The sequence below is a fragment of the Diceros bicornis genome, chromosome 36, assembly GCF_020826845.1.
Source record: "Diceros bicornis minor isolate mBicDic1 chromosome 36, mDicBic1.mat.cur, whole genome shotgun sequence".
In the NCBI taxonomy this organism is placed as follows: Eukaryota; Metazoa; Chordata; class Mammalia; order Perissodactyla; family Rhinocerotidae; genus Diceros; species Diceros bicornis.
The window spans coordinates 13,101,120-13,116,787 of NC_080775.1; the positions used below are offsets into that span (position 1 = coordinate 13,101,120).

The 15,668-nt window shown below is 45.4% G+C and overlaps 1 protein-coding gene across 2 annotated transcripts in view; it reads left to right on the top strand.

Moving 5' to 3' along the window:
• Positions 1-15,668, top strand: part of CAMK1D (calcium/calmodulin dependent protein kinase ID) — a 410,392-nt gene that overhangs the window by 154,033 nt on the left and 240,691 nt on the right. For both annotated transcript variants that reach the window (XM_058532428.1, XM_058532429.1), the window contains exon 2: positions 8,876-9,007. In XM_058532428.1, the coding sequence (XP_058388411.1) occupies positions 8,876-9,007 (132 nt within the window). The remainder of the gene's footprint in view (positions 1-8,875; positions 9,008-15,668) is intronic.

Below are 15,668 nucleotides of genomic sequence, written 5' to 3' on the forward strand. Positions count from 1 at the left end.
AGATCATAATGGTTTATATAACGTTGTGTAATTTCAGGTGTACATTATTATTTATCACTTTCTGTATAGACTGCATCGTGCTCACCACCAATAGTCTAGTTTTCATCCATTACCATACATATGTGCCCCGTTACCCCTTTTGCCCCCTCCACTTCCCCTCTGGTAACTACTAATTTGTTCCCTTTATCCATGTGATTGTTTATCTTCCACACGTGAGTGAAATCATATGGTGTTTGTCTTTCTCCGTCTGGCTTATTTCACTTAACATAATACCCTCAAGGTCCATCCATGTTGTTGCAAATGGGATGATTTTGTCTTTTTTATGGCTGAGGTAGTATTCCATTGTATATATACACCACATCTTCTTTATCCATTTGTCAGTTGATAGGCACTTGGGTTGCTTCCACGTTTTGGCTATACTTAATAATGCCGCAGTGAACATAGGGGGGGCATAGGTCTCTTTGTATTGTTGATTCATGTTCTTTGGATAAATACCTAGTAGTGGGATAGCTGGATCATATGGTATTTTTTTTTAATTTTTGAGAAATCTACATACTGTTTTCCATAGAGGCTTCACCAGTTTGCATTCCCACCAGCAGTGTATGAGGGTTCCCGTTTCTCCACATCCTTTCCAACATTTGTTTTTTGTTTTTTTCAAATGATTTTTTCTTTATTGATGTCATAATAGTTTATAACATTGTGAGAGTCCAGTTGTACATCATTATTTGTCAGTCACCATATAAATGTGTCCCTTCACCCCTTGTGCCCACCCTCCAACTCTCTTCCGCCTGGTAACCACCAAACTGTTCTCTCTGTCCGTGTGTTAGTTTGTATACCACATATGAGTGAAGTCATAAGGTGTTTGTCTTTCTCTGTCTGGCTTATTTTACTTAACATAATACCCTCTGGGTCCATCCACGCTGTTGCAAATGGGGTGATTTTGTCTTTTGTTATGGCTGAGTAGTATTCCATTGTGTATATGTACAACATCTTCTTTATCCAGTCATCTGTCAATGGACACTTTGGTTGCTTCCACTTCTTGGCTATAGTGAATAATGCTGCAATGAACATAGGGGTGCATAAGCCTCTTAGGATTGTTGATTTCAAGTTCTTTGGATAAATACCCAGAAGTGGTATAGCTAGATCATAAGGCATTTCTATTGTTAATTTTTTGAGGACTCTCCATGCTGTTTTCCGTAGTGGCTGCACCAGTTTGCGTTCCTACCAGCAGTGAATGAAGGTTCCCTTTTCTCCACACCCTCTCCAACATTTGTTATTTTTTGTCTTGTTAATTATAGCCTGAATGGCTCTAGGAAATTTTTAACAGCTGGAAGGTAAATCTCTATCTGTAGTTCACAAAACCCTTAAATGTCTGTTTTTAGCCAAGGCATCCTCAGGGCACATGGATTTTGTGCTGCTTTCTCAGGGAACTTGGGAATATAAGGAATTCCCAGAGCCCAGTCCCACTTCTTATCTTCGTCCTCCCATTGGTCCACGGGAGCTGGGATCCCTTCATTCATAGAGGACTGGCTACAAATCCTCAGGGTGGGTTTTAGAGCTTGGATAGTTGATGGCATGGATAATCAGCCATTACAACGGCAGGATTCCGTTCTTGAAACTGAGCAGGTAAAGCAAAACAAACAACCCTTTTCAGAGCCATCATTTATGAAGTTGAAAGCAAAAGGAGTTGTTTAGAATTCTTTAGTCAGTATAGAAAATGTGATGTTTCCATTCAGCTCTCAAAAGATTGTTTATTTCCTCTTGGCTGCCTGGCTTATAATCAGAGTAAGCTGCCTCCAGGTGATGATCTGATTTTCTTTGAAATGTGGAAGAAAAAGGGGAAGGATTCAACTTTTGTAATTTGTACAGCTTATCTTCAGAAGCTGAAAATATTTAGCATTTCAAGAATAACTTCTTGTTTGACCTTTTCAGTAATTTGTCATCGAGATTTAATTTAGATGGAAACTTGGTATGTATTTTTAAAAATAGAATAATAGTTTTCTTTAAAAATCAAATAAATATCTTGTCATAACTTGAAAAAAATGGAATTTTCAAAACACTGGAATTTTTATTTCTCCCATAATTATGTATTTTCTTTTTGTTTTTATGAGGAAGATCAGCCTTGAGCTAACATCCATGCCAATCCTCTTCTTTTTGCTGAGGAAAACTGGCCCTGGGCTAACATCTGTACCTATCTTCCTCCACTTTATATGGGACACGGCCACAGCATGGCCTGACAAGCGGTGCCTCGGTGCGCACCCGGGATCCGAACCCCGGGGCCGGCAGCAGTGGAGCGCACGCAACCACTACGCCATGGGGCTGGCCCCTCAATTATGTATTTTCTAAAGTCCTTTCATCTCACATCCCTCTCCTCTTTCCTACCAAATTTTACTAATTTAACCAGGATGAATGTTTATGGGGATAAATATAATAAATTAACAAATTGTATATTTTTACCAGTGAAGACAAATAGTGATCTCAGGATTATTCACTTGTAGGCTGTTACTTAAGCATTCATGCACATAAGTGAATGGTTTAAAATCTATTAGGAAAGACTCAATGAATTTTGATGCTTCAACAGAAACCTTTGAGGTTCTTTCTGCATAGGCTGCATAGAAATTTGGAGGAATACGTTATAAAGGAGGAAAGGGACAGTATTATTTTCCTGTCCACTAAGTGGAAGTCATTAGCATATATCATTCATTTTGCAGATCTCTAGGACAAAGGAAATTTGCAAAGCTAGATGGAGAATCAGAGGAGAGCCCCAAATAATGGTGATCTTCAAAATTGTCTTGGGCACCGGTTGGTCCAAGTATTGTTAGGTATAGAGACACAGAAAAGAATGTAAACTTAGGACTCCCGCTGTCACACAGGCCAGCACGTAAAGGACCACAATGGAATGTGTAAGTGGGGTAACAGGTGTAAGCCAGCCTTGAGGGAGACAGAATGAAGGCCTCATTCTGTCTGGGTGGGAGGCAATTGAGAAAGCCTTCAAAGAGAAGGAAATACACCAGCTGAGCCCTTTAAAATGTAAATGGAAGGCCGGCCCGGTGGCTTAGCGGTTAAGTGCGCACGCTCCGCTACTGGCGGCCCGGGTTCGGATCCCGGGCGCACACTGACGCACCGCTTCTCTGGCCGTGCTGAGGCCGCGTCCCACATACAGCAACTAGAAGGATGTGCAACTATGACGTACAACTATCTACTGAGGGGCTGTGGGGGAAAAGAAAACGGAGGAGGATTGGCAATGGATGTTAGCTCAGAGCCGGTCTTCCTCAGCAAAAAGAGGAGGATTAGCATGGATGTTAGCTCAGGGCTGATATTCCTCACACACAAAAAATAAATAAATAAAATGTAAATGGAATTTTGCCAAAAATGATGTTCAAGGAAGCGGGGAGATGGACAGGACTGGAACCAAGACCAGTGGTGTGAAAGGGCGTGGGCGTGTTTGGGAAACTTCTGGCTGACTGATGTGGTTGGTGGAGGTGATAGGTGTATGGTGGGGTGTATTTGTGCTGGGGAGGATGGCTCTAGTGGTAGATGAGCCTGCAAAGTTGGCGTCAGGTTGGGAAGAACTTTGAATACCATGTATAACTTGCGAAGGAGTTTAAACTTTGTCCTGTGTAGACATGAAACCTCAAAGTTTTAAGTAGGGTAGGAGCTAATGAGATCTTTGCCTTAGAAAAGTAATTCCAGTAGCAGGCAGGAAATAGCAGGTGGGAGGTAGGCTTGCTGGGGCCAGAGTGGCCGAGAGAGGGTCCTGAAAGTAGTTCAGAGTGAAATAATTGGAACTTGAACCAGAGCAGTGGTGTAGGGATGGAAGACCAGACGGGCATCTGAGAGTCTTTTTAGTGGAAGACCTGCATATACTTGGTCATGGAAATGAGAGAGAGGAGTGAAATAGACAGGGTTCTAGAGGGGTTACTGTCAGTAGAAATGAAAGAGAATAGAGGAGAGAGAAGTTTTGGGATGCAGATACTGGTTTGCACTTTGGTTTTGGTGCTCTTGAGAGGCTGGTCAGGAGATTTAGCTGGAGAGCCCTAGTAAGATGAGATTTGCACATGAGAGAGATTAAAATTTAGCTAAAGGTTAGGGGGCCATGAGAAGATGCGTGGTGGTGGAAACTGGAAACAACAGGTTTTCCAGGGGAGGGCGTAGACTAGGATGAAGGGAGGGCTGAGGATGCAACCTTGGGGATCACTGACGTTTGCCGCGAGGAAGAGGAACAGGTGGAGATGGAGAGGAAGTGGACGTAAAGGTGAAGAGAGAACTATGTCGTGGAACTCAGAAGGGGAGTATTTTAGGAAGGAAGCCAAGACCGTCATGGGTCACATGAAAGATCAGTAGGATGTGCAGCAAGAAGAAGCCGTTGGATTGAGCAACTGGGAGACCCCGTGGTTCCAGTCAAGTGGTGGTGGGGGGAGTAGTCAGATTGCAGAGAGCAATGGGGCATGGATGCCAGGCAGGAGCAGGCCACCTCACAGACTGCCATTTCAAGATGCAAGTGCAATTCAGTCTGCCTTGAAGGCTCTGCCGTTCAGTTTTAAATGTGCAATGCTTGTATTTTACAGTAGATAGAGTGCAACTTGCTTTGACCTCTGTGTTTTTAAAACTTTGTGACTCTCTGTCCCTGTTTGTGTTCCTAGGAATTCATTTCCTTGGGTTGTCTGAAGGCTTTACAGGCTCTCAGATCATTTTTCTTGCTGTCTTCCGTCCTGCCACCAGCCTCCTCCCAACCTTCCTTCCTTCCTCCCTCTGTGTCTCTCTCTCTCTGTCTCTCTCACATACACATACACAGACACACACATCATTTCGTTGTGTAATTACGTTGAAAGTGCCCAAACTCTTCATTCATGAGTTTCTGCTTCTGATGCATTTAATTAGCTTTCCTGGAACAGGGGAAGTGTCTTCAAATGATTTCTATTTATTGCAGGAACAATAACAATTTATGCTAATCTTATGTCCCCTAGGAAGACCTGAGAGCTCTGTCTTTGGAAAGCTTAGAGAAGGTTAATGCACGTTGTTTGGCTAAATGAGGAAGTGAGGTAGATTTGCACACTTGGGGAGGATGGCAGCTCACCCAAAGGCAGGGTCAGACCCTCCATTGCTATCACCTTCCATGCTTGTGAGACAAGCTCTCTGCTGGCTGTGTGCATCAGCCCAGCAGAGGTTATTGCAGAGGACCTGGGAGGGGTTAGGAGACCTAAGTTTTCTTTCCTGAACCTTACTACATGAGCCTCAATATTTTCATCTGTAAAATGGAGGCGATGGTAACTTCCTGTATACTTCTTGGGGTTGCTGTAAGAATTGCATTAGTTGAGGGGCCGGCCCCATGGCTTAACGGTTAAGTGCGTGAGCTCTGCTACAGGTGGCCTAGGTTCAGATCCCGGGCGCGCACCGATGCACCACTTGTCCGGCCCTGCTGAGACGGCGTCCCACATACAGCAGCTAGAAGGATGTGCAACTATGACATACAACTATCTACTGGGGCTTTGGGGAGAAGAAGGAGGAGGATTGGCAATAGATGTTAGCTCAGGGCTGATCTTCCTCACAAAAAAAAAGAAAAAGAATTGGATTAGTTGGTATATGGCAAAGCACTTTGTAAATGTCAAGTGGTACACAACATCTGGTACCCTACAATTATTCATATAACTTCTTCCTCCTTTAGGGAGGTAATGGATGGAAAGGTTTATCAAATTTTTCCAATGTGTCCATCCCCAGGCAATGCCACTGGAGTAGAACCAGGCAGACTTTTTATTTACTTTTATTTTTTATTGTGGTAGAATATACATAACATAAAATTTACCATTTTGACCATTTTGACGAGTACAATTCAGTGGCATTAAGTACATTCACACTGTTCTGTAACCATCATCATTATCCGTCTCCAGAACTTTGTCATCTTGCCAAATGGAAACTGTCCATTCCCTTTTCTTCTAGCCCCTGGCAACCACCATTCTACTTTCTGTCTCTATGAATTTGACTAGTCTAAGTATCTCATATAAGTGGAATCATACAGCATTTGTCCTTTTGATTATGGCATATTTCACTTAGCATGTCTTCAAGGTTTATCCATGCTGTAGCATATGTCAGAATTCCATTCCTTTTTATAGCTGAATAATATTGCGTTATACGTCTTTACCACATTTTGTTTACCCATGCATCCATCAATGGATATTTGGGTTGTTTACACCTTTTGGCTATTGTGAATAATGCTACCATGAACGTGGATATACGAATATCTGTTCGAGTCCCTGCTTTTGATTCTTTTGGGTGTATACTCAGAAGTGGAATTGCAGGCTGACTTTGAGTCTGAGATGATGGGACTATAAACTTGTCTTGTGACTCTGCTCAGTAACTGTTGATAGAAACCCCTGGAGTCAGGAGGGGGGGCACCCTTGGCCACCTGGGGCCTGCCCTGCACCCTTTCACAGGTGCCTCATTGTCAAGCCCCTAGCTGCTTAGCCCATGAAGCCCATTATGTATCTGTGCCCCATTGTCCTGCCTATACCACAGGGTCCCAGGTAGTCTGTCCCTCTCGAAGTCAGGAACAAAGGCAGAGAAGCCCTTGATCCAGGAGCTGCACCATCGCGCCTTGGCTTCAGCCTCTTGCAGCAGCTCACCAGCACTGGCTCTGAAGGCGACCTCTAGTCCCCTCCCTATTCTATCGTGGGACAAGGGGTTGATTCACGCAGAACCCACACTTCTCACTCTGTTTCCAGGGAGGGAATAATCCACAGAACAAGGAAGCATTTTTCTCTTCTGGCCTCCTGACAGCTACAGCTAAGCAGAGTACCTCCTCTGCAATGGCCATAGTCTGTTACTATCCATACAGATGGCAGCTTGGTCGCTGCTGCTAAAGGGATCCTCCAGCTTCTGGAAAATGGACGTAGTAAATCCGACAGACTCAGGAGAGAAACCACTGTGGTGTTCTCAGCATCAGGGACCCAAGTGGCAGATAGTGAAACTGAAAATGAATGAATGGAGTGCCTGGCATAAAAATACCCGTGGTGCTAGAATCTTGGTCTTTCCTTGTTGATTTTTCTTGCCGTGACATAGTTCTTATCTGCCTCCTAGAGGATGCAAAAGGGAACATGTATGTAGTGGCCCAAGGTCTTCTTCCATCTAAGAACCCTCACTGTGAGGTGAATCTGCCTTGATCTATCCCTGAGACAGAGGTGACGGGGAGGGACAGCTCCTGGGTTGGGAGAGTCCCTGAAGTTGTTATAAATTGGTTTTCTTGGGTGAAAGCCATTGGCAGTGACCAAGTGTCACTGGGAATGTCTGAGTCCATGTATCACTGTGTGATAAATCTGTTGTGGGTTTTTATGTGTTTATATTTCATAATTGCTGTTCTGACTGGTTCCAGAAGGTTTCTGTCTATGTGAGGCATGTGGTACTGTGAGCAGGAGAATCTTACGTGGCCCGTAATTTGTGGATTTGGGCAGAAGATCCTTGTTCTGACATTTTCCATTTGGTTCTTTTGTGGAATGCCTACCTTCTGCCCCTCAGGTTGGTATAATTAGATACAGACCTTGAAGATAGATGGACTTGTCTCATGAGAGTTCATGTTCCAGTAGGAGCGCTGTCCCGAAGACTCACGGTTAATTGCACTAAGTGGAGTGAATTCCTCTCACTGGAAAGGATTTTGAAATATATATTTGTCTTCGTTTGGTCCATGACAGATGCATATCCCCAGCAGATGGGTAAGGAGAGGGAGAGAAAAGTACGTTCTCCTTGCTCAGGCATCTCTTTGATGTTGACTGAAGAACAAAGGCCCCGAGGCACCGGTATTGGGATGACATTGGTCCTTCTGGTGGTTTCTTTTGATGCAGTAGAGTTTGTCTCTACTTATAACTGTGAGGAAGCCATGTTTAGTGTCTCTCTGAGGAAATAAGCGTCGCTCCTGAAAGTCTAGGGACAGAGAATGACTCAGTGGGTCATGATTTTCCTTGGGCCCCATGCACAGAGCCCAAGTTACTGAGGACTGGAGTGGATAATGGAGGAGCCTGTTTTCATTCCAGAGTTATTAGGGAAGTTCTGCCCCCAGGCACTGCCTGCTGGCAAATAGAGGAGGTGGCTGGGGGGGGCGGGGGGGACGCCAAGGTGGCATTGAGGCGCTGGCTCTGGGGCTCGCTGACCACAGGGGACCTCTCCGGAGAAATGGGCTCTCTGGACCCAACTATCCTGGTTATATTTTCAGTTTGTTGCTCTGCCCTCGTAGAGTTAAATTTATATTTTCAGATAGGAAAGTCTCCCCCACTCAGGGCATTGTGTGTGTTTTTGTTTGTTTGGTTTAAAAAAGAAACAAGCTGCTCATTGAAGACTTGCATGCCCCTACCAATTAATTCACCCGTGTCAATGCCACGTGTTGCACCAACTCACACTTTAATTACATCCTTACCTATCTGTGAGAATTAATTAAATGTTTGCAGAGTGCTCTGAAATTTTCTTGGGATGAAAGGGCACCCCGTGAGGAATGTAGAAATTTTAGTATTACTTGTCTCATCAGGGTGGGGGTGCTGACAACTTCAGATGGACATGATCCTTCTCTGCAGGAACTTTCCTGGGAGCCTCCATGTTTGCTCCAAAGTGACTGTTGCAACGTTGTTCTGCCGGGGTGTCAGGTGGCACCGGGAGGTGGCCAAACCCATGTGGACATCCACGTGTCCCTTTGCACAAGGGCGCATTTGCCTGTGTGTACTTGTTTGCATAACAATGTTTGGTCAGGAGTGATGCTGGATAAAAAAATAGCAATAATGCTGGTGGTCGTTCTTGTTATTATTGTTCAGACTTTGGTAGCGGGATCGGAGGAGCCATTGTGGAAGCTGAAACTCCTGAATCTGAGCTGCCTCTTTTCCTCCCTCTTTGTTCACAGCGGGGCGTTTTCGGAAGTGGTCTTGGCCGAAGAGAAGGCGACTGGAAAACTCTTTGCGGTGAAGTGCATCCCCAAGAAGGCGCTAAAGGGCAAAGAAAGCAGTCTAGAGAATGAGATCGCCGTCCTGAGAAAGTAAGTGCCCAGAGGGACGGACCCCCTTCCCCGACTGCCTTTGGATGATCGAGTCCCTAATCCAAGGGAAGGAGAAGGCTGCCGGGAGCTGGCTCTGTTAACCATGACTGACGTCACGTAGTGCATTCAGAGCTCTTTTCGTATATATATTATCTCATAGCATTTGCAGTGGTCATTTGAGATAGTTATTATTTCCAAGGGACGCAGCGGTCAGGCGGACTTGGTTGTGAACTGAGACCTTATGCTCACTCTAGCTGGGTGACCGTGGGCCTGTTACTACACTCTGCACCTCCTCCGTAAACTGGAGTTAATAATGTCTCCCTCTCAGGGTGTTCTCAGGATTGAGTGAGATGGTGCTTAATGAGTGTTTGTAAAGTGCTTTCAACAGCACCTGCTACATAGTAAGTGCTCAATAAACGGTAGCTGCCGCCACTGCTACGAGTATTATTATTGTTTTATTGTTGTTGTTGCTTTATTTTATAAGAAGGAGATGAAGCTCAGAGAATAAGTCATTTGTCTGATGCCTTGTAGCTCATATGTGGTATCGCCTGGAATACTAACTCCACCAGTGTTATTTCTACACTCTGTGATGGGTCTTCCGATCTCTGTCACACACATGGCACCTGCACCCACAAATTCCATACGGTTCACTGCTTAAGTGCTTCACCTCTTCCTTGAGTTTTATTTTTGCTCCCCACGTGTAACAGAACCAAATCAAGATTTCACCTGCAGAATTATAGCACACACAGAACCTTTCTGATGTGGCTGGATCCACCCAAAAGAGGATTTCTCATTCGCATGGTATCCAGCCTGCTCCCCATATCATCATGATCAAACCCTTCCCCTGTGTCTCACAAAGTTTGGGGGAACAAACCCTTATATGGTACCTGCTTTTGCATGTTTGGAGTGTATCTGAGCATTGTGCTATGATATTTTTAAGAGCTTCTATTAATAAAAGATGTTAGACATAGCCTTGAAATTTTTGGGGTTTGGAATCAGCACATAGCAAGAATCACTGGACAGATAAGCAGAGCAGAGCAGGAACAAGCCTTGTAGGGCCTCACACTCCCCGCAGTCTTCCTGAACACGCCACCTTCCCACTGCTGCCTCTCGGGGACCAGCAGTGCCCGGTGAGTGATGCTTTGCTGCCATCAGTACAAACCCAGCGCCACCAAGGTGGTGGGGACAGTCCGTCCTGTCCTGCAGCAGATGTGTTGTGTGTTCCAGACGAATGGGTCTCGATAGCTCTTTTGTGTAAGGGTTTTTGCTTATTGTTTGGTTGGTTTCTAGGTTCCCTGGATTGTCTGTTAGGGGCCCAAAGTGTTTCAGATTGTCCTGTGGAGGATTGCATCAGATGATTCTGTGGAAGAGAATTTGTGAAAACAAATTACTCTAAGTGCATTAGCATCAAGCAGGAAAACACTATGTTAATGAAACATTTATTTAAATTGCTCATTTTCTGATATGAAATCAGCACTCGGAGAAGAGAGTATTTGCTGGGTATTAAGTTGCAGCCACTTTGCAGAGATTTGACATTTTAGGTGGAATTCTGGGTGAGCCCAGAGCCTTCCAGTGCTTCTGCCTTGGGTACAGGAGTTGCCTGCTGCTGAATCGAGAGTGGTGCCTTTATTTTTATGTGACTTCCTCAGAAGCTTAGAAACCACAAAGCCCGAGAAGTCAGTTTTCATTCTCCGTGTTATTTTCCATCTACATGGGCTGGGGGCATGGATGTGGACTTCATAAGCCATCTTGATTTATGCCACAGCCATTCTGCTTTAACTAGTGTCTCCACCCTGTGCCTCACCCAAGTAGTAACCCCAGGGAAGAGGGCATTTAAAAGCAGGGAGGGCCAGGAATTGGGAATAACTCATTGTAACAGTTTCTCACTATGAGCTCTTGGAGTACCTTGACGTGTGACCCTTCTTTTGGGAATAATGAGCAAAGAAATGATTTCTCAGGGGATAAGAAGGTAATATGTACCTCTGGTACCGATTTATTTTTTGTTTCTCTGCCAATGCTTTACAAGTGGAATAAGAGGCAGTTCCACATCATAAGCAGCCAAAAGCAAAGTCTATGAGTTGTAAAGAAAGTACTTTTGGAACCACTGTTAGAATGCCATCATTGAAACATTCATTCATTTAACCAATATTTGTTAAATTCCTCTGCTTCTGGGGGCACAGCTAGTCACTGAGGTGGAACAGGTAAGATACAGTTCTTACCTTCCAGAAGCTCACAGTTTGTTACTAAATAAGTGCACTAATGTAGATGCTGTGAGAGAAGTCTGACGAGGGACTCAAGGGCTGCCCAGTTCCTCCATTAGGGTTGAGTGTGAGAAAAGGTTTCATGGAGGAGGTGAGTCCAAACAATGAGCTTATTTTGTTGGCGACAGAAAGGCAGAGGGATATTCCAACCAGGAGGAGCAGCCCAAACAGAGGTAAGGAGATGGGAGGCAGGCTGGTGCGCTGGGAATTCCACGTAGCTCATCTGACTGGGGCAGAGGGTTCCAGGTGAGGCGTGGGAGACCAAAGGTTGGAGAGGTCAGATTGTGGGGGCCTTGTATACCCCGCTTTGGACTTTGAACATTGTCCTGTAGATAGTCGGGAGCCATTGAGGGGTTTTAATGACAGGAGCCACGTGTTGAGGATTGTTTCATAAATATTATTGTGACAGAACTTAGAAGGATAGATTGGAGGGGGCAAGAGTCAACACAGGGAGAGCAGTTAGGAGGCCATTGGAGGAGTCTGGGAAGCAGTGCATTAAAACAGGGGCTATGGGTTGGAATGGAAGAGACAAATATGAGGGTGTGCACAAAATGGAATCTCGAGGAATTAGGGATTTGGAAGGAGTAGGGAGAAGGTTAAGAGAAGATAGGATTCGAGGATGACTACCAGGTTTCTGATTGGATAACTGTGTGGATGATGACCTTGTGAACTGAGATCAGAAATACAGGAGTAGGAGGGCAGGTGATGAGTTCTGATTCAGACGTGCTGAGTTTGAGGGTCTTGTGGGTGGCTGGGTAGAGATGACCAGTTGACTGTGGAGATCTGGAACTCATGTGTGATCTGGGCTTGCTGGATGTTAAAGGTTTCTGAAACAACATATAAAAAAAATCTTTTGGTATTTTCCATAACTAAATCATTGTAGATGATTACCAAAGACACCTGCTTTGTTCTGAATTCTGCCGCATACCCTGGTCATTTGTATATTTCTGCACTATTTTTCATCCAAGTAGGCCCATCTGAGAGACTGCTTGCCCTCCTAGTGCTGAGTTTATTGCAGAGTGAGAGATTTATGTATTTCATTGGATTAAAGTAATGTAGCTAATATGTCCTTAAGGATGGCTTTATACTTGCTCTGAAAATAGTTCCAAAATGAATTTTCTACTTGATAAGTAGATATTAAGGCAAGCTTGGAGGGAATCAAAAGTGACAAGCATCATAGTGGGTGGTTGCTATGCAGCAGAGAGAGCTGCTGGTCTGGCTTGGGTATTCAGGGGGCAGGATCTGTGTGGTTCCGCACGAGCTTTCCCCGGAGGAATCGTTAGCTCCAGTCCCACGAATGGAGTATTTTATGAATATTCCAGTATTATGAAATCTCACATCATCTACATACCCTGGCTTGGATTATAGAGCTTATGGTTTCTGTGGTGTTATTTACTTAGAGGGCCGGCACTACGCAGATCTAATTTCAAGGCAACACATAAAGCATTTTTTGAGAAGTAGAAAGGCAAATCTCTAAACAGTCTGCATTTAAATGAGGGATGAAGAGAGAAGGAGATGCATAAAGCTGGAAAATGGGAGACGGGAGAAGTGAACCAGATGTATCTAGCTTAGCCTTTTTACTAATAGTCGGGGAAACAGGCTCAGACTGTTAAAGAAGCATCATCTGAATGAAACGTGGCACCAGAATTCAACATGCTCTTCAGATGGTTGCTCTGTAGGCTGCAGAGATTATGTTGCCTGAGGAAGGGGCTTGGGCAGGAATTGCTTTTAAATTACGTGTTCCCTTCCATCTGGGTACACTGGGAACCTCAGCTGGTGGTCTCTGCCTTTTTCTCTCTAAATCAGTGGTTCTTGATGCTGGTTGCACATTAAAATCATCTGGGACGCTTTTCAGAACATCCTGATGCCCAGGCCCCGTCCTCGACCAACTGAGTTAGACTTGGTGGTTATGATGGGCACTGGAAATTTTAAAAGCACCCTCATCCACCCACTGATTCTAACACACAGCCAACTCCGTGCTGAGAACAGCTACTTTAGGGCCCTCGCCTCCGGATGTCACCTCCCTGGGGATGAAGATGCTCTGCATGTGTCCAGGAGTATGGAAAGATGTGTGCACATGTGTACGCACAGACACACAAACACACCAACACACCAGATGTTTCCTTTAGGAGAGAGGTTTCATTCAGAGGACTGAACTCAAATGTGGTCCCTTTTGAAGAGCTGGATTTCATTATAAGAGAAGGGAATTGGCTTGAGCCCCTCATCCCATCAGCGGGGAGCAGGCACCCGCCACTGGCTGGGTTCCGCAGTGAGAACCTGGCTTTTTGATGGTGGCAGTAGAAGCAGGGGCATCGTGGCCATTCCTGGCCTGGAGAGGCTGGTGTATAGGGGTTGGTCGAATCAGCACAGCTCAGTGCCTAGCATATTATCAGGAGGGGTCAGGGTGCTAGACCCAGCAGATGCCAAAGCCCAGGATTCCCTGCAGCTGAGGTCACGATAGATTGCAGGTAGTGTGGTGGGGCTGGACCTTCTGGAGGGAGAGTGGGTCAGCACCATAACCAGGCGACAGCAGGACTCCAGAGGCCTCGGTGCTCCTTGCAGTGGCTTGATTCTCTGGTTCTCTTGGACCAGACACGTTTCTCTCCATGCAGCCTAACTGGAGGGAAGGCACTCAAAGGAGGAGACAGCTGGTTTTATATTAAGTAATAACCTTCAGAGAAAGGCTTCTCTGTAGATTAACTCATTTAAATCTGGCTTGCTTCTGCTCCCACTGTTTTGTTCTGATGGCAGGCTGGCCCCGTTCACTTGTTTAAATCACTGCCAAGTGCCAGTTTATTGTGTGTGTTAGAGAAACATACGCTTCAGTAGAAATTCATCGATTCAGGGCGAACAAAACCACGTTTCCAATGACTGAAAATGGCTAAGCTGGGAACGCTGATCCTTGAGTTTCTCAGGCGCCAATGCAGCTTTTTAAGGATCTATCTGATCTGCTTAGAAGATGATGTTCTAACATAGAGAGACCTTTTCTCTGGAAACATAGAATTGGAATTAAGGACACAGGCAGGAAGTGTGAAAAGTAATGGCTAGAGGCCGTATGATAACAAATAGGGAGGTAGGTATATCTTTTATGATCCTAGATCCCTTGACTATCCTGGAAAATCCATAATGAAAGTTCCCTGAATTACAAAAAAAACTTGCAATTCAAATAAACAGGGGTTGAGGGATGTGTAAGTTATTGGTGGTGGTTATTGTTGTCGTATCATGTGTGTGATTCAAATCACAGTCTTGCCAAGCTTGGAGCATGACACTAGGCTCGCTGGAATGTCGCCACAACCCATCCTGGACCTGTTCAAACCAGGCTCGATGAAAGCATCAAATCAGAAAGAAGATTTGACACTCTTCCCTACAGCCCTCCCAGAGACCTGATCTCAGAATCTCGCCTGATGTAGGGTATGTCGTCCTCCTCTGCTCTGGGAGCCCTGTGGATCGGGCTCCTGAGTGAGGGCTCTCTCCCTGCCAGGCAGACAGAAAACTCAGCTTTGTTCGGAGCACCGTTTGGCGGTCATTGTTTATTTCACCCTAACAACAGGCATGTATATAAGAAATAAAATGGGTCTGATGCCAGCACAACTTGACAGCAAGGGAGGATAAATTTGGTGCTTCCGAGGGGCCTTCACGTGGTACTCTGTCCATAGCGGGTAATCCAGGAACATTTTTTATTTCATTGGAGATCCAAAAGCAATGATTGGTTCTATCCGTTTCTTGAGCATTGCTTACAGAACCCCACAAATGGAAGGGAAGTAGAATTGGTGGTGTCCTTGACTGCAAAACAAGGATGTTCAAACCAGCCTGAGCAGCCGTGTTGGTTTATCTGTCCCGTGACCGTGAACTGCTGGGGCCTCTCTCTGCCTATGGTTTCTGCTTCCCAAATACTGCATGAAGCGTGGGTCTCATGGAACGGTTAGTCTCCCTTTCTTCAGTCCTTGCTCCCACAGGACTCTGCAAATGAGAGTTTAAATGCATGTCTGTGTGGACCCTCCCCACCTAATTCCACAATGTCCCCTGCTTGATGGAATCCAGACTCCTTTGTAAACAAGCCCCTGGCTTTGTGATCTTGCCCGGGTTCACCTCCCCACTCCCATACCCTATGTTTCGCTTTAGTTCCCCCGAAAGGAACAGATGATTCAGGCCTCTGCTTCTCCCTCCCTCTTTCCTGCTTCAATGCGCTTGAGCCTCAGTTCGAGATGCCCCCTCCTTCAGGATTGCCCCGTGATTGTCCTTGCCTGGGTGGGCCCTTCCCTCTGAGACCCCACAGCACCAAGGTCTACCTCTGTCCCTGCTGGCTCTGTGACAGTGAAGTCTGCTTCCTGAGACTGTGGATTTCCTGAATCCAGGCTGAGCGACAGGCATGGTGGTGAGAATGGAGGCAAGGGATGGGG